Source organism: Mandrillus leucophaeus, unplaced genomic scaffold (genome assembly GCF_000951045.1).
Source record: "Mandrillus leucophaeus isolate KB7577 unplaced genomic scaffold, Mleu.le_1.0 Scaffold103, whole genome shotgun sequence".
In the NCBI taxonomy this organism is placed as follows: domain Eukaryota; kingdom Metazoa; phylum Chordata; class Mammalia; order Primates; family Cercopithecidae; genus Mandrillus; species Mandrillus leucophaeus.
In genome coordinates, this window is record NW_012098432.1 from 4,170,817 (window position 1) to 4,190,660 (window position 19,844).

General features: G+C 37.8%; 1 protein-coding gene across 1 annotated transcript in view; it reads left to right on the forward strand.

Moving 5' to 3' along the window:
* Nucleotides 1-19,844, forward strand: part of TNNI3K (TNNI3 interacting kinase) — a 327,610-nt gene that overhangs the window by 256,815 nt on the left and 50,951 nt on the right. The window contains exons 22-23 of the mRNA XM_011977732.1: nucleotides 11,399-11,458; nucleotides 14,409-14,578. Of these exons, the coding sequence (XP_011833122.1) occupies nucleotides 11,399-11,458; nucleotides 14,409-14,578 (230 nt within the window). The remainder of the gene's footprint in view (nucleotides 1-11,398; nucleotides 11,459-14,408; nucleotides 14,579-19,844) is intronic.

Here is a 19,844-nt window from a genome sequence, read left to right on the forward strand (position 1 = left end):
AAAGGGAAAATTAATGATAAGTTCTTATTGAAACATTAGAAACACGTTACAGCTTCATAAAAACTTTTTATCTACCAGTTCATAGCATACATGTCAAGATATTAGTGTTTGATGCCAAATAACCATTTATTAGTTTGAAATTTACTGAATATAGCTATTTATATTCCTTTGAATTTTTATGACTTAGATATAGCTGAAGAAGAAAATGGACTCATAGGGAAAATTATAGTTCTAACTGTTTTTCCCACAATCTAGAAGTATAGATAACTCGCCCCATGTGTACTTCAGAAAGAGTGGAATCTTAATGGAACAAATTAACATTAAAAATCAGAGTCTTTTTAAAGAAGAATCTCTTCTCAAAGCACTATAATTTAACAATTATTTGATGAAAGATATATTAGCATGATAATTTCACACACCAAAACCTAACATATATGTAATCATATTTATAATTTATCAGAATTTATTCACGTATATTAAGCTCCCTCTCACTTTGACAAAACCTTTGGAATCTCCTAGAATTTGTATTCGTCTCAATACAAAAAAAGAACCGTTAATGTAGCTAAATATATTCTGAATATATATTTCTGAAAACAGGTGTAAAAGGTAACTAGAAGATATTAAAAATTGCTCTATTATAATATTTCCAAAACGATGTCCTCTAGAACACAAATTCAATGAAATCCTCTATGAAAAAAAGGGATCATGGCCAAATAAGTTCAAGAAATGCTCCATATCACACCTTCCTCTTAGAAATGTATAGTGCTCATTAGAAAATGAAAGGTTACGAGAAGTGCTGCAGTGAGTACACCTGTTTCACTTTGCTTAACTTAGTACCTTTTAAACCTATTTGAACCCCACCATCTATTGCCTATATGTGTATCTGTGTGTTTTTATTGGAATATCCATTAATTATCCACCAGTGCTAGTGTTCTAAGAAGCACATTTAAGGGAAACCTGTCTGCTGCCCTATCACTTATGTCTTTTATGGCAAATTACTTCTTAGTACATACAATTACTGACATAGCTACATGGTTTTTAAAAGAATTTATCTTCCTAACATTTGAATTTCCTTCCGAGTGAATTTGATCACTGCTGATGGTAGTTCCATTGTGTATACCTGATGCTGGTCTCCATCTATCCTGATTAAAAGTGTAATTGTCAGGAAGTAAAAATACAATCAATCAATTCACTAGATAACTGTTATAGAATAATGACTTATAGCACATATTTAAACTACATCAGTCTTGGATGCCATTTGTTTGTCTCTGGTCTCTCTCTCTTTCTCTCCCTGCCCCCTCATCACCATGGTTACCCACAGGTGCAGAGGATTTCACCATGCACTGAGAGCATAGGGGAAAACACACAGATTGAGCTAGATAACTTAAGAAATCTCATGCATCTTTGGTCTTCAACTAATGACACTAAGTGCCATTTTATGTTATTCATCCAGTGAGATGCAATGATAGCTGACGCATAGTTTAATAAATTTTAAATTACAAAAAATATATAAAGAATTGCATATTATTCTCCCCTTAGTTGGTCTGGGGAAGTATGGGCCAAGTTTACATAGAGTTGGACAAATAGAAATTTTAGAAGAATTCAAATCCCCCAACAGGAGGAAAACCAAGGCACAGAGAAGTTAGATAATGTGTTCAAAGTCACACAGCCAATAGCAGAGCCAGAATTCAAACCTAGGTAATCCAACTACACAGCTCATTTATTTAACTACTGTGCCGTATAAACACTGCAGACTGAGATATATGTGATTGCCATAGTAGCATCCTTTTGTGCATCTGTGAAAGTCCGCTGACTCTTACTATGTGCCATGGAGAAGCACACAAATGTAAGTGCCTTGCGGAAAGAGTCTATGTCCCATCAGTTTTTAAATATCTATCACCTAGTGTCATAACAAATGCACCAGTACTCCTTGGTGAAAGGATGGTTGATGAAATGTAAATGTTATTCTTGTATTACACACAAGGAAATTAAAGTCTAAATAGCAAGTTAACCTGTTCAAGATCACAGTGCTAGTTATACCAGGACTGGAGCTCTTGAATTCTGGTCCAGGGCCCTTTCCTCTATTTTAGACAGCTTCCTTGAAACAGGAAATTCTTGCAACTTGTGCTAAATCAGCTAATATCCTCCCCCATCTACTGGCAACCTCTCCTTTCCATGAGCTTGGCAAATTTCCCCAAGTGTCTGAGATAAGCATCACTTAGCATGCTGCAAAAATATGGACAAGTGAAGAGAAAAGAGGAGGGCACACTTCTCCCCGGCATACCTGCAAAGCCAAGGACAGTCAGCAGGGCCACATCTTGTCCTGGGAGGAGGGGACTTCTGTCCTTTAGAACCAGAGTGAAGTTGGGAGCTTTGGAATCACAGTTGGTCTCAGACAGCCTCAGCACACTCTGTGCAGCTGCCACAGCTGCGGTAGATGGCTGACAATTTAGGTCCTTGGCATTCCTGAGCGTGTGAGCAGAAGACTTAATGTAGTTTCTTAAAAACCGAGCAAGGGGATGGAGATCACAGGTGCAGCTCCACTGGTTCTTATCTAAGCTCAGATGGATTAACTGCTTCAGTGGAGTAAAAACATCCGGCATGTGGGCTAACCTATTTCGCGAAAGGTCCACTTCCTGTAGTTGAGGCAGGGGCCGGAAGGCATCTTTCCCAATGTAGGAAATAAAATTGTTGGATAAATCCAGATGCCTGAGACTGTGGAGATTCGTGCCTCCAAAAGAACTGTCTGTGAGATTAGTGATCTGATTCCCATCCAGCTGGAGCCGGGTCAGGCCCCTTGTGTTTCGGAACCAAGACCCTCGTAGGGTGCGGAGAGCATTATTGCTCAGCACCAGCACCTGCAGGCTGTGAAGCTTGCTGAAGGTGTGATCAGTGAGTGAAGAGCTGGATATTTGGTTGTGCTCCAGCAACAAAGTCCGCAACATCGTAAGGCCATCTAGGGCATCTTCCTGAACATCCTCGATACCATTTCTGCTCAGAGAGAGCAGGGCAAGATTAAACAAGAGAGACAGGTTGGTGCTCTCAATAGAGGACAGATATCCATCAGTGATGATTAAAACCCTCGTGGTCATAGGGGCTGCTGTGGGCAAAAAAGCACAGACTAGATGCAGGATACACATGAGTGGGAGGGCGGGGGTATGGTGGAGAGCAGAGAATCAATATCCTCTAAGCAATCTTATCACCTGGGTAAAAACAGTAAACAGTACACAACATGAAAATGATTTTCTGATTTCTAAATTTAAGGGGAAGCTGGCTATATATCAAAATGATGGATTATTATATTCTTTGCTACTGTGACATGTTTGTTTGAGAAACATAAACCCATCTGTTACTTTAGATGTCAAAGTTAATTCATTGTTTCAGATTATCTTCATGGATGTTATTTTGAAGGTGTCTTTTCAGGCCCTCCCTCCAAGGCTGTGTACCGACCTGATCTAGCCCTGCAGATCCAGTACAGAGTTAACTAAGAGCTGAGCCTCTGTCTGATCCCCCAGTCAGTGTTCTATAGCAATTTATATTTATGCTGTGAAGTCAATCATCTTTTCTCCCAAACATAAAGGTGCGTGTTGGGGTGGGGAGAGTGAGAAGGAGCATTGGTTTCTGCTTTTTAGCCCCAGGCTAAAAGTTGGCAACTTGGTAAGGATATATATTCACTCCAGACAACCCAAGTGTCTGTCAGTGGAGTTCTCATTATAGTCTGGGCCATCTTGGCCTCCTGTCTAATATCTGTTCCCTCCAATGAAGTCCATCATGTGATGACAGGTGGTACTCAGGGCTTCCAACTGTTAAATCCCTTCGCCATAATCACCTCAGAGCTATCACTGCTCTGTCATTAGAAATCAAAGCATTTTAACTCAATAAAGATGTATTATAATCAGGAGTTATTGTAACACATCTTTATCATGCTAAAATTGTTTTGACTGCAAATGACAGTGTCATAAGGATAGAGGAGTCCATTGTCACTGGGAGGTCTGCAGGTGATATTAGAACAGTCAACCACAGGGAAGCAAATCACAAATCCCTTAGGAAATTCAGACTGCATCGCGGAAACAAAGAGATTAAAAAATATGTAAAAGACAAAAGATTCTCAGAGTGCCTTCTTTTGAAAGAATTGTTCTCATCCCTGCAGCACAAGCAAGCTTAAATCCTGATAATTTTTTCAGCATTTATGATTGATTATTTGAATGCTATTCATTCTGACCAGTTCGGCATTTTGTTCCTCTCGTCATTGTTTTTGCTATGGGATGAAGGAGGTTTGTTTTCATGGGTTCTCAGTCCTTTAGGGATTTGCTGACTCTGAATGAGCAGGCTGTTATTTCTATCAATTACTTCTTGTCTAGGTCTAGAAAAGAAACCCAACTACCAATTCATCCATTTTATTCTCTGTACTTATGAAATCTAACTTCGCAAATGTGGTGTTCTGTAAGTGAGAAGGAGGATATAGAGGTGCAACAATGTAGATGAGAAATATTTGTTTCTTACAGACATCAACTATCTCTGATCAGGAAAAATAAATGTAGTGAAGTCAAGAAATCCATTTTAGATGGTGAGAGTTTAGTGTTAAAGCATTTTCAATACTGATTAGAAACAATATACACGTTAACTATCCTTGAAACCTTCTCTCTCCTGTCAAGGATGGTGACAACATCTACCTCCTAATTATCAGAGTCATGGAATTTTAGAAATGGAAGAAATTATCCTCTTCCACTCTGTCATAACTCAAGCTTGTTTATGGAAATTTTCCATTGGCAGAGCTTATAGCTTGTTTATCTCTTCTTGGATATCAGGATGTAAATCACATTCTCCTCAAATTTGTTAATAAGGTGTCTTATTAAATTGTTGACTTAAGCAAGCAATATGTAATGAATACAGGCAGTGTATCTTGTTAGCATTTCTACAGCTCATTTACCACCAATAAAAAAAGACCAGACTTTCAAAATGAGACGCACTTTGATAATAATCTGTTTCACTGGTACATCACTTAATCTTACTAATGCTGAACGATTGCAGTTCAGGTTTCTGAATCATTTATATTTCTTCCAGCTGGTGGTAGGGTTCAAATCTGCACAAAGTATGTACAAAAATATAATTAAAGTGATGTATTTGTTAAGTGTGTAGCTGGATAAAATGGTGATATTCTTTTGCAATAGCAAAATATCTCAATTACTTCTGAAGGTCTTTAAATAGTTTTGATTGAGACCATCAGAAACAGGAAAACAAAATATTACCAGTCTCTTTAGTCATTGTTTGAAGCTTACTCATTAAAGGGTTACCTCTTTTAAGCTGAGCCCAGAGAACAGTCAGTACAATGAAAGGTACGGCAACCAATTTTCCAGGTACACTGAGCACTGCTTTGTAGAGTTATTAGTTTTATTACCTACTATATAGGTTAGCTGGTGACAGAGGGTTACATCTTTGGTGCACACCACACATGACTCAGGGCAAGCTGCCACCAACTGCAACATGATGGCGAAGAGTACCAGCCATCCACCTGAAAGGAAAGTAGACGGCAATGTATATCATAATGTTGGCATTTACTGTGCATTATTTTAGTACATACAGCCCATGAGGCATTTTGGTAATTTCTGCTGTTCAGTAAGCATCTTGGTGTTCTCTTAAGATGCCAGGTAAATAACTACATTCCTTAATTTGCATAGAATTTAAACCAAAATGTTAAAGCATTTGACTATAAATTCAGAGAGCTCACATCCACAGCATATTTATTAGTATTTTGAAAAAATTAAGTTACTTTGCAAAACAATATATAGTTTGTAGTGCTTTCACCAAACATTATCTTACTTAGTTCTCTTAATTCTGCAGCCCAATTAGAAACTAAAGAAACAGCTCAGGATTGTTAGTAAACCATCGTAAATCACATAGCTGGTAGTTTTTTAACCAAGTCTTTTAACTTTCAATCCAGTGTTTCTTCTAGTATGCAAAGCTCATCTCAGGTACTGAGTTTTACATGATTACAACTAAATTCTTACTCCTTCTAGATTTAAATGCCACACCTAGGGAGTGAGTATGAAGTCAAGATTAAACTCACAAGCTCTACTTAGCTTTGAATTCAGCTCTGTTTTTAGTGACTATATTATCTTAGAAAAAAAGTCTGTTTTTGTTTTTTGCCTAAAATAGAAATAATAATAAATTCCTACAGTACAGAGTATTATAAGAGTTAAATGAATACTCTAAGTGTTTACTAAATGTTAAATTTTACCATTATTTTTAAGCTTTTTCAACTCCCCAGAGAAATATTTAACATCACTTGAATTTTATGTTCAAAAAAGACAATTCATTTATAATGCCTTCACTGGCTGATTAAAAAAAAAAAAAGGAGCAAATTATAATAAAACCCTCTACCTATATTATAAGATAGTTTGAGAACAAAATAAAATGTTGAAAAAGACATAAAATGATTAATTCTATTATTTATTCAACAAGCATTTGTAGATCACCTTCTGCATGCTAGGCACTCTCAGAGTACTGGGCATAGAGCAGGGGCTGACAAGCCCCTGCCCTTGGGAAGTGTACTTCCTATAAAAGGACATAAATAATAAACAAATAATATAAAATATGTATTCAGTCATGTGGTGATAAGTGCTATAGAATAAATAAAACAAGAAAAGGAGAAGATCACATTGGCTCGAGGGCTCTAAATACAGCGAACAAGGAAAATCTCTCTGATAAAACAACATTTGAACAATAAGCTGGAGAAGGTGAAGGCATTAGTGTGTCATGGTGGAGAGAACCCAATGCAAAGTTCTGAGGGCATGAGGAAGTTGGTGTGGCCAGAGTGGAGTGTGTAAGAGGAAGAATAGGGCACAGAATCATAGGAGCAGGTTGTTGTATACCTTAGAGATGAACGCAAAGAGGTAGGATTTTAACCCAAATAACATAGGAAATAATTGGAGGCTATAGTGAGTGGCATTACTTGGTCCGATGTACATTTTTAAATGATCATTTTAACTACTGGATTGGGAACATACTATTAGATAAGCAAAGAACAGAAGTAGCAAAAATAGGAGACAATTGTAGTAATATAAGCAAGAGATGATGTGGTGTAGACCAGGATGAGAGAGATAAGCATATTCCAGATGATTTTTTTAATCATAATGATGCAATTTAATTTAACAAATTTGAGCTCATTTAACCTCTCTGATGGAATGTGCTAGGTGTCTAAGAGTAAATAAACCATTGCATCAAAGCACTTTCTAGCTAGTGATAGACATGCAAATACTTATCTATAACACAAGGAGAAATGAAGTAAATCTAGATGCAAGTGAATAATTATGTTGTGGAATAATGTGGATGCTTTAAGAAGGATGTAGTTTGTGAGTTGGGCTTTGCAGAGTGCAGTGAATTTCCATGGGCAGAGAATAAGCATTAGATAATTCCAGTCTGAGAAAACAGTAGGAACAATGCCCTGCATGGGGCAGCAGATCTAATCTCAGTTCATTTATTTTAGCCCTACCTGACTGGTTAGTGTGCCTCATGCATGTGTGGTTCAGGGGCCAACCAGAGATTTAGGTATAATTTACACACAGATTCCAGGGCTTTTTCCAGGATCTCCTCTCATTTTCTACTGCCTATTTGTAATAAGCAGGATTCTAAGATGGCCTCTAAGATTCCTTTCCCCTGGTGTACATGCCATGTAGAATACCCTCCCCTTCAGTGTGGGCAGAACCTGTGAATATGATGAGATATTACTCCCATGATTATGTTTCATCATATAACCAAAGGAAGATTTTCCCAAGTGGGTCTGACCTAATTGGGTGAGCTCTTCAAAACTGGTCACACAGTGACCAGTTTTACAGCTGGTCACAGAGTAGGAAGTCAAGCATGTGCCCTTGCCAGTCAGGAAAAAAGCAAACAGCCATGTTGTGAACTGCCTATGTGGCAAGCAGCTGTAGGTATCCTCTAGAATTTGAGAGTCATTTCTGGGCAACAGATGGCAAGAAAACAGACATGTGTCATACAACCACAAAGAAATGAGTTCTGCCAACAACCGATGAGCTTAAAAGAGGCCTTGAGCCTCAGATGAGAATCACAGTTCCTGCTGACTCCCTGATTTCAGCCTAGTGAATCTCTGAGCAAAGAACCCGGCTAATCTATACTGTACTCCTTACCGATGGAAACAGATAATAAATGAACATTGTTTTAAATCACTAGGTTTATGGTAATTTGTTACAAAACAATAAATAATACACTCCAGTTGCCCTGAATTCTGTCCTCTGGTCCTTCAAACAAGCAAACCATCAGAATTTTAACTGTTTCCTAAAATGCAGAAGTGGTCTACCCTCAGGCTAAATGCGAGAGAGAGAGAGAGAGAGAGAGAGAGAGAGAGAGAGAGACGTGGGAAACATACTAGTTCCTTTCTTCTAAGTGACTCACTCTCCTCCAGGATCTACTTGCTTTTATTAACTTTCCAGTGCCTTCAGGTAGCTGTCGTTTACATTTTGTCCAGAGTTTCTAGTTGTTTTCTGTAGGAGGGTTGATCTAATATAAGTTACTTGATCATTCAGATTCTGACTGGTAAGATCAATATAATTTCCTGGTATATTAGAGGCAAGAATGATAAAGAGAGTAGTCAAAGATCATCACTTTTTTTTGTTGTTGTTGCCTCTGCAAGTAGAAGGATGGAGTTTCCATTTACTGAAATGGGAAAAGCTATAGATATAATTAATTGCATGTATGAGTTTAGAGTTCAGGAGAAAGTACTGGGCTAGAGATAGAAATCTGGGAGTTGTTTTTTATCAGCACCACGCTCTAACCAACTGAGCTAACCGGCCAGCTGGGAGTTGTTTTTTAAAAGGCATGAGGCTGAATTAGCTCCTCAACAAATTAATTCTAAAGAGTAAAGAGACTCAAAGACTGAGTCTTGGGGTGATGAAAAGCTTAAAGATAAGAAAGAGAGATGAAACCAAAAAGGGAGGCTAAGAAGAAGCCAATGAGCACAGAAAAAAAAAATAAGAAAATGGTGTCCTCAAAGCCAATTGAAAAACGTGTTTCAGGGACAAAGGAATTGTTGCTTGTATTCAATGCTATGCCAAGTGAGATGACCACTGAGATGTAACCATTGAATTTAGCAACGAGGAGATCTTTGTAACCCTGGCAAGGGCAGTTTCAGCAGTGTTGTAGGAGAAAGCTTGATTAGGATGGATTGCAAATGGGAGAAGGGGAATTAGGACCACAAATTTAGATAACTCTAGAACATTTTTGCTGTAAAGGTAAACAGCAATGAAACAGTAGCTTGAAGAAGAGAGGTTAAGGGTTTTATTTTGCTGTTTGCTTTTAAGATAGGAGAATGTATAGTATGTCTGTATGCTGGTGGAGATTAAACAATAAAGAAGGAACATGAACGATGCAAAAAAAAAACAGATGAGAGAATTATTGCTGGAGCACACAAGTGAAGGAGTTGGCCTCAGAATTAGGCGAAGTTCATCCATAGAAACAAAAGTGAGGACAAATTATGTAGGTCATAGGCGAGTAGGTCAATGTAGTAGTGGGAGCTAGAGGTTTGAGGAGAGAGAAGGTACAAGATAGTCATCTGGAGTATGAGAGAGTTAATGGGCTAGAAATATGTAATAGGCTCTCTGAGCAGTACTGACAGTCTATGGGAGGTTAGAGGGTCAAGATTTTGAAATGAGACAGGCAGAATTGATTCAATAAAGGTTAGGATTCTTTCAGTAGTGTACAAAATGCAAGATGAAGCCAGAGAGTTGAGGATGTGTGGAAGGGAGTGATAGTTGGAAGTGAATCTAATGATAAATGTTGATGAAATGTAAGATAGGTAAAGGGAAAGTGAGTGACAGTGAAAAGATGATGAAATGAGCAAAACAACAAGTAAGGAAAAAGATCGACAGATGGGTAGGTAGGTAGATAGAAGAGTATCTACTTTAGGACATATTTGGAAATGCTCGTAATATAAAGCTCTTGTTTTGTTTTGATTTGTTTTGTTTTGTTTTAAGTGGTAAAATGGCTTCCAATTACCAGTGTGATCCAAGATTGTTGGAGTCGGGTTTCTAGAAAAAGTGAGCTAGAAAGAAAGGAGACAGCTCAGAGAGTTGTCTGATAAAGATTGAGAGGTTAAAGAGCATGGAGGGGTGCAGGCATTGGTCATGACAGGGTCTAGGGTATAACTAAGGGGCTGAGTGACTGAAGAAGTTTGGAGGACAAGCTCATTGGAGAAGAGTAGGCAAAGGAACCCAGAGGTCAGGCTATTTTAATGATCATTTGCATGGATAATAAAAGTACAAAGAGTAGTGATAGAGAATATGAAGTCAGCCAGTTTTTTAAATCCCCAAAGAATGAGGGGGTATAGCTAGACTCTGGTGGCATAGCCTGACAAGCTGGTCATGTAGCCTGACAAGCTGGTGGTGTTTAGAAGAGAAACCATTTGGAAGTAGCAGTGACAGCAAGGAAGACACAGGATTTTGTTCACCCTACTGCTCCCACTGCTCCCACTGCCCCCACCAACCTAGAGATACAAGGAGTATGTGAGAGGAAACAGCTTATAAGGGAAGCAATGTTCTCAGGGGTGGGCTAGATAGTAAGGGAGAAATTGTTCTACTAAGAATCTAAATTAGTTGGTTACTACACCTGAATGTTAAATTGGGCTCTCCCCCTCCTGGCAGTGAAAGTTTCATAAAGGGAGAAATGATAGGATGTATGGTTTTAGGATCTGACGAAAGAAGACAATTTTCTCAAAAGAGGTCAACATTTTCTAAAATTCCAAGTATTTTTCCAATAAACATTTTTATCTCTTGCAACTGGAACAAAGCTTGAAATATATTTGGAATAAACTTTTTTTTAACCAAACTCATCTGACACAGAGGTTAATAATGGGCAATATCTTTAATGGCACTGTCTGAAGATAAAAACTAAAGATAAACCCTAAAGTAAGGCATAGTCCTGAGGTTTCTATCATCATCTTAGTTTTGAATCTGAGATGATCTTTTCAAAAGTGAAGTTCATTATAAATCTACTTTAGCAGTTCTTTTGATACATAGTGTGCGGTATATTACAAGGCACTGAGATAGTTAATAGTTTTTAGTATTCACTATTATTCTTTCATTTTGAAGAGGAAACCTGCCATTTGAAAACATGCAAAGCTAATTAAAGCTTTTCCACTATTTCATTATCTGAATGTAGTTGCAAATTCTGACTTAAAACTCTTATCAGAGGAAGACTCAACATCCCTCCATGAACAGCAAATGAACATTCAATTAACACTTCAATAAAAGTGTATTTTAAATAAAAATATACTTTATTGTTAATCTCATTCTTTACAAATGCTAATACCCAACTTTAAAATCCAAAGAGAGTCTCCTTCCTTTTATTCTTAAGGGAAAAAAAAAGTTCTTTTTTCTATTTACAGGGAAGACCCGAGTTTTCTGAAGTTGTCACGAAGTTAGAAGAGTGTCTCTGCAACATTGAGGTAAAAACTTTAGCTTCTGAAATATGTCCATAAAAAAGCCCTGAATATCCAAGACTGTCAGGGAATGTAGGTGAGATGGTACTTATGGAAAGTTAGTATGAGGACCCATAACTCCATCCATATTTACCCTATTCATTAAATTCCTAGGGTGGAGCAGAATTAGCTGTGCCTACAGGGATAAAGGCAAAATCAGAGTGAATTGAAACCCTTCCAACAAATAATAGGGCAGGCAAATGGACACAGTCATGCTCAGCTTAAAAAACTGATGAGTGAAAATTGGAAAGTATAACAAATACATTAGAAGGTAATTATTTAATCAATTTTATGCAAAAGTTTCTTCATACAGAGATGTGTAAGACATTGTTCATTTACATTCAATGCAAAAAGAAGAATTATCAATAAAATATGTTCATTAATTAGGGGGCATTGCTTTCACACCACATATATGTTGCTTAATGTGATATATGTTGGTAATCAGGCTAATGGAATTTTCTTTCCTTATTAAAGCTGTTTGCTTTAATTTTCTCTATAATTGCCTTAATTTTCTATACACCTGGTCAAGAGATGCATTTCAAAATAGGTGAGGGAGCTGAAACATTCACACTGATTCAAAAATCATATATTCTCAAATGCAAATAAGTGCTACTGGTGGAGGAAGACATACATCACATATAGAGGATGACATATGCATCTGCATATGCAGGGAAGGGGCAAGAATAGAGAGAAATAGCATCAAACTGAGATTGCACCACTAAGTCTCAAAGTGGAACCATCAAGAAAAGTAGGGTTTTTTCTAAAAAAACAAAAAACAAAAAACAAACAAAAAAACACTCAACTAAGAGTCATTGGACCTAGTCTATTGGAAAATGATTCGCAGTTACAGCCTGCAGTGAGTGTCTCTGTCTCATGATTCTTTGCTGGAATTTCCAAAGAAAACTTTTGTGTAGAAAGAAGCTTCAGTGTTTAGACCTAAGGTCCTCTTTCCCTTCTGTTCTTCAGTCCTGGGACTTACACAAAGTGGGGAGAAGTAGTCACATATTTGGTGGGGTTTCAGCAGCCCCTGTGGACAAAAGCATCTGCCAGAAGCCTTGGATATTAAGAGACACCTTCAAGACTTGAATTTAAAATATCCTCTCATTTTGAAACTTAGAGTTTGAGCAAGTTTGCTTTGAGCCTAATGGGATAGACACATCTGGAGGTGGATTCCAGAAACAAGAACCATGATAGGATCTACTAAACTAGCTTGTCTTATTGTAATATATTGATCAAGCCTCTTATTTATAGTCTTTCCCCAAGGGAGAAGATGAATGAGCTATATGCTAAGACAGTTTGCTGGACTGAGTTGCACTAATCAATGGACCAGAGTCAGCCTAAAGAGGCTTGACTTGTGCAGTTTCATAAGAATTTATCCTCTCTATTCTTCAACTTTTCAGTCAATGGTTTAGATCAAGGCCAAGAGGGAGCTACTCATCCCATGTGCAGATATAATCAAGTTAAGAAGGACAGAAAATATTTGAAAGCAAGACTCTAGATCTTGGAGGATGAAGTAACAGGACATGTCTAACAAGAATAATTTTAACAGGAATACATATAAATACAATGTCCTGCAGCAGAGCTAAAGAAAAAATAATAAAAGTATCAAATGGTAGAGACATGGCTTAGGAGCATCATGAATGCTAGAGGATAATAAGCTCATTGGGAGTTAGAATATAAAGTGACTACCTTGTAGTAAAATAAAAGATATGATTATTCTTGTTCTGAAATGGCCAAGTGGTACCCAGTTGTGACCCTGAACCTTTTAAAAGAATAATTTCAACTATTTAAACAGGGATACACATTTTAGGAGAGAGAGATTTGAGTGCTGAATAAGTTGAAAATCATGTAACATGAAAACCAGTTGAAGGAACTAGTGACGCTTATCACAGAAAAGAGGAAATTAGGATGAGTCCAACAGGTTTTTTTGTTTTTCCTTCCTTCCTTCCTTCCTTCCTTCCTTCCTTCCTTCCTTCCTTTCTTTCTTTCTTTCTTTTCTTTTTTCTTTTCTCTTCTCTTCTCCCTTCCTTCCTTCCTTCCTTCCTTCCTTTCTTTCTTTCTTTCTTTCTTTTTTTTTTTTTTGGATGGAATCTCGCTCTGTCACCAGGCTGGAGTGCAGTGGCGCAATCTCAGATCACCACAAACTCCAACTCCCAGGTTCAAGCAATTTTCCTGCCTCAGCCTCCTGAGTAGCTGGGACTACAGGCGTGCACCACCACGCCCAGCTAATTTTTGTATTTTTATTAGAGACTGTGTTTCACCATGTTGGCCAGGATGGTCTCTATCTCTTGACCTTGTGATCCGCTCGCCTCAGTCTCCCAAAGTGCTGGGATTACAGGCATGAGCCACCGCACCCAGCCAAGTCCAACAGGTGTTTTTAAACATCTGAAGAACTATCATGTGGCAAAGAGAGTGGTCTGTTCAATCTGGGAAAACACTTGCCACACATTCAAGCATTTTTCATCTTATAAAATTGATGTATTCTTAGAAAAGTGTGTAAATTCATTTTGTGTGAAGGGAATAATTTCATGTAAAGTGAAAAATTTTGGCTATGATTTAAAGGAACTCTGCCATAAATCTTATTGCCATAGTGAAAAATGTGAAGAATCTTTTGATCATTGAATAATAACCTTCTAAATATATTTTATGAATCTGACTTGGGCCTACTGTTTTTAGAAAGATGAGCATAAATTTAACAGGCCAGCTCTCAGCACAGAACTGAGTCAAAAAAGTAAATTAAGCTAGCCAGATGTTGCCATTAGATTTTTTTCCTGAAAGGAAAAGCCAGAAGCAAGCTGAGTGAATAGAAATTAAAATATGGGAAACCTTGGAATAGAAAGTTAAATCTGTATTTTATGTTATGTCTTCACACCTGTTGGAAGTATTAAACAATTAAAATTACCCCTCCTCCACTCAGCTGATGTCTCCTGCATCAAGTAACAGCAGTGGCTCTCTCTCACCTTCTTCTTCTTCTGATTGCCTGGTGAGCCGGGGAGGACCTGGCCGGAGTCATGTGGCAGCTTTAAGAAGTCGTTTCGAATTGGAATATGCTCTAAATGCAAGATCCTATGCTGCTTTGTCCCAAAGGTGAGTGGTAATATAAGCAAATATCACAGTAAAGTCTTATTTCAGAATCTTATCAAGATAGTCAACTGATTTGATTACTATCACAGGGTTTGATCACCCCTCTGAAAAACTTTGAAAGAGGAGTTTTCAGCCCATTTCTCTTACATTATGACTAAAAATTAGAAATTTTATTATCTGTTAGCCTAGGTCCTCTAGTTTCAAGTATCAGGTATTAACCTAGCTGAAGTAAGACACGTCTATTTTAGAGCAACAAAAGGGATTTATTAAAAGTATTCTGAGGCTATTTTATGGCATCCAAGCAAGAATTCCTGTGTAGAAACCAGGAAACAGCTTTGAGGATCTGAGCAACACAAGTTCAGTGTTCTAAGAATTACCATATGACCCATATTACCTTATGATCCATTTCCCAGGAAATTCCATTCCTAGGAATATACCCTGAAATTGAAAATGGGTACTTAAAAAATACTTGTATTCAAATGTTTATAGAGCAATATTTATAAAAACCAAAAGGTGGAAATAACCCAAATGTCCATCAACCAATGAACACGTTGATAAAACAGGTTGTCACAACAAAATACCATATACTGGGTACATAAAACAACAGAAATTTACTTCCACAGTCTGAAAGCTGGAAGTCCAAGATCAGATTCAGCATGGTTCCAGTGGGGGTTCTCTTCCTGTTTTCTAGAAATCCATCTTTTTTCTCTGTCCTTACACGGCAGGCAGAGCTCTAGTGTCTCTTCGTCTTCTTATAAGGGCACCAACTCTACTGGATCAGGGCTTGCTTTACATTTATGACTTCATTTAACCTTAATTATCTCCTTAAAAGCCTTCTCTCCAATGCAGTCACATGGGAGGTTAAGATTTCAACATATGAATTTGAGGAGGGTCACACTCCAGTCCATAGCAATAGGCAAATGTATAAAAACAAAAAGCAGATGGCTGCTTCCAGGGGATAGGTAGGAGGGAGAAATTGGGAGTAACTGCTTAATTGTCATCCAGTTTTATCTGGGGCTGATGAAAAGATTTTGGAATTAGAAGTGGTGGTCTTAAAACTGTGAATGTACTAAATACCACTGAATTGCTAGTTTTAAAATGGTTATTTCTATGCTGTGTGAACTTTACCTCAATGAGAAAGGAAGCAAAAACAAAAAGATTAAGCAAAAAGGTAAGTCAGAAAAAGAGAAAAAGAAATCGACATTCTTTCATAGCTAGTTCTGCCATTTACATGGCCCAGTGCCCAATAGATAGTCTCTTTGTCTCTCAGCTTAAATGTTAAGTTTCAAGGAGAAATGTATCTGTCATATAATGCTATAATAATTCTGTATAATAACCCATCCCAGAATTCAGGGGTGTGCAATCATAAGCATTAAGTTCTTGCTCACTTGTTTGTGGGCTCATTTTGGATGAGCTTGACTCTGAACTACAGGTTGTGTTCAGGTCTGTTCCTTGTGTCTCTCACCCTCCTTGGACACCTACATAGAAAAATGTACTACCAGTGGTATATTCTTCTCATAGACAAAGACTAGTAACTCAAGAGGACAAGCCCAAGTTTACATGCATATTTAAAGCCTTTGCTCAAGTTATATCCTCTGACAACATTCCATTGGCAAGTTTCACAGCTGACTTCAACATCAACAGGAAGAAAAATATACTTGGTTTTTAGTGGGAAGAACTGCAAAGCCATATGGCAAAAGGCATGGGTAGCTGGAGTGGGAATGGGATCATATTTCATTAATATAAACATGGCTGTCAGGGGCCCCCATTCTAGGTGGGGAGCAAAGAAGGCAGTCGCTGTGAGCTTCATAGATACCCTATAGAGCGCATACTTTCCAATCCACGGAAGACCAGAAAAGACTAGTTTAAAATCTGTCTCCATCCACATGAGAACCAAAGCATTTGCACATGGCTCAGTTACACATGCACACTCACACCCACACCTACATATACAGACACACTCATACACTCCATTATCAGAGTAAAGGTTCTTAAGTGGGAAAAGATTATCTGGAGTTAGCAAGGGTTTCTATACAATCTACAAATTGCAGTTGTTGCTTTTTTAGCTGTAGTTATTATATTCCTGATCTGACAAAAGAGTTACAGCTGCAGCTATGAAGAGATGGGACTCTTATTCATGAAGTCTTTAATCTATAGGATGTCATGAAATTAAGTATCAGTAGGTTTGATTGATAACCACATAAACTGGACACCATTTTTATTGGATTTTAGTCTCTCACATAATTTCAAAAGCACCCATAGGCCAAGACTACGTTAGATTTGGTCACATCATCATCTTCCAGTTCTATCTGCTGTTCTTATTCTCTACTTGTGGCTTTTAAAACTATTTCTATGAACAGCCAGATTTTGATATTTCTAAAGCACAATCACCTGAGGTTTGTCCACTTGAGACAGAGGTTAAGAGGACAAGCTGTGGAATTAGACAGATGTGAGGTTAAATCTTGGCTTTGCCATGTGCTAGCTCAATGACCTTGTCAAGTTATTTAAATCTCACATGTAAAATACTGATAATAATACCAGATCTTAGAGTTGTTATAAGGAGAGGTACTATTGTCATAGTAGTGACAGTACTTGATCTAAAGATGCCAGCAGAACCAAGCAAAGAATATAGTTCCAAAAATGTAGGTAAGTCACAGAATGTACAATACATGGAGAGCTACACAGAATAGGAGGCGCAGCAGCAGTCCCAGGTAGGCAAATGAAGGGTGGAGGGAACAGAGCTTCTCTAGCCTTCAAGAATCTAGAGATGTATACCACTACTAATTTAAAAAAAAAAAACAAAAAACTACATGCTGAGTGAAAAAACCCGTCAGCTTTTTTGACGTGCTCCCTTTGATATTCTCATAAAGTGTTTTATAGCCTTCTGGCCCTTCCTGACTGTTATGGAACTCTGATAAGGGTTTGTCTGTCTGCTAGGTGCAAGTTTCTCTTAACAACGTGGCATTCCCTAAGGATTTGCTGTGAGGGTGCATTCAAGGTCAGTTTGTTAGTACCATTCCCCCAAGTAAGCTCAATCTTTGCACTAGTTGAAATCAACTCTAGGAATAGGTAAAGCGTTTAGCTAAGTTTTAAAATGTGTCAAGATAGAAATTACGTATGTTCCATTCATTACTGTATCCTTAGTATGTAGCAGTATGATTGACATAAAGTCAGTAAGAAATGTTTGTTGGGCAGATAAAGAATAAAAAATTAGATAAATTGGATCAATAAACGGTAACTATTTTTCACTTGGTGTGTAATCAGTAAACGAGCCTTAACTATTTTCTCTTTTCTTTCCATTTAAATAGCTGTCGCTATTGAACATCCGGGGCACTATTTTAAACATTTTAAATAGTCATCTAATTCAGCCTTAGGAAGTAGGTATTCCAATTTTTATAAATGAGGAAACTGAGGCTCATAGAAAAGGTAAGCAACTTTCCCAAGTTAATGGAGAATAAGTAAGCGAAGCTGGAATTCTCACTCAGGACTCTCCTGTGCTTTCTGAGTTTCTCTGGAATAGGAGGTGGCATGTTCCAGAAGCTTGAAATATTTTGCCAATACTTGTATTTGCTGGACTTCCAGTTTCTCCTGGAAGTCAGTCTGTGAATAACTTCGGCTATTTCTCCCAAGTCTGACTTTTCAGCTTGTGGATATGAAGGCAGAGGAAGTGAGACCAGCGATCAATAGGTGTTTAAAGTGAAAGAGCCCAACGATATAAGAATTGATGGACTAAGTACAGGAGGGCCATGAGTTTAACAGCTTGTGAGACAGCGGTTCTCAACTTTGACTGCACATTAGAATCATCTGGGAAGCTTTTACAAGTACCATTGCCCAGGACCAATTAAACCAAAATCCATGGGGTTGACACCCAGGCATCAAAATGCTTTAAAGTTTCCCAGGTGATTCCAATATACATCCAAGTATAAGAAACATGCTGAAAGAGAATGATACAATGCTAACCTGCCAGTCATTCTGTAAGAAGGGGATGCAGCTAATGAAAGAGGAAAGACAAAGCCAAGGTAAAATAGCATCTGTGACCAAAGGGGACCATTTTGATGACTTATTACGTGCATCGTCCCTGCCAAAATTCCTTGCAATGTACCACTAACTTCTGATCTTTGGATTTCCTAATTAATTCAAGTGACAGAGTTAAAATGTAATTTTTTAATATAGCATTATGGTTTTGAAACATCTGTACAAGGTTTTTGCTATAGTTTCTACTAAGGTATGGATGCGGGGACACCTCAACAATGTCTTGAAAAATGATGCATCTACTTTTCCATTTTTTGTCATGAGGTTCACAGATGATAGGCTTGAGTTTTGTAATGCTTGATTTGATGGGGTCTTTGGTTGTGTGTGTATTTGTTTCTAATTATTATTATTTTTCTTTATAAATACATTTAGAGGTGCAAAACTGTGTCAGAGATGTTCTCCACAGATAATAGGAATTCCCTAATTCCTACCAAAACCATAAATTGATAAAATCTGAGCTTGAGAAAGGCGCTCTTGAAGTTCTGCCTCTTTTAAAATATTTTGTGCCTCTAGATATATTTGGAAAACTAAGCATGTGGCAGTTGCTCCTCCCACAGGGTATGAAATCCCAACTTGTACATGGATTACATCATGTAAATTTAGAAATGACAAACTGATACACAACCTTTCAGATGTGAAAACCAATTAGTGTTTGTGTGGGGCTGGCCTCTGAAAATAGAATGATTTGACCTAGTTAGCTGTCCGAGAGAAGAAAACCAGGGATCCAGAGTTTGGAACTGTAAAACAGATACATTTGGGATTAATTTTTCACACTACAAAAGGGTCCATCAAAGGTTTCTTTAAATAGAAAGCTTGCCTAGTGCACTTAGAATGGAATTCATTTTATAAAAGTTGAATATAACTTACACAATTTTAATTTACTCATAGTTTTTCTGGGTTACAACAATTGTGAAAGATGATAGCACCATGACACTGATGTTCCTAGGAGGAATAAAGAAGGGAGAGCAGCAAGGGGACCGTGTCCATTTGCTGCAGTGGAGCAGGTATTTACCAGATGGCAGTGGCCATGTCTCCTCCTCATCACCCCAGGTCAAATACTCCCCTCTTTCATCTACCACCTCTCTTACACTCTTTTTTGTACTAAAACTTTCAAATATTCCCTTTTCTTCCAATCTTTCAATCCTCTCTCCATCCCTAACTTCTTGTCAACTCACCACAATCAGCACCTTGCTCATGACCATCATAAATGCTCTCACACATTGCTTCTTCTTTCTGT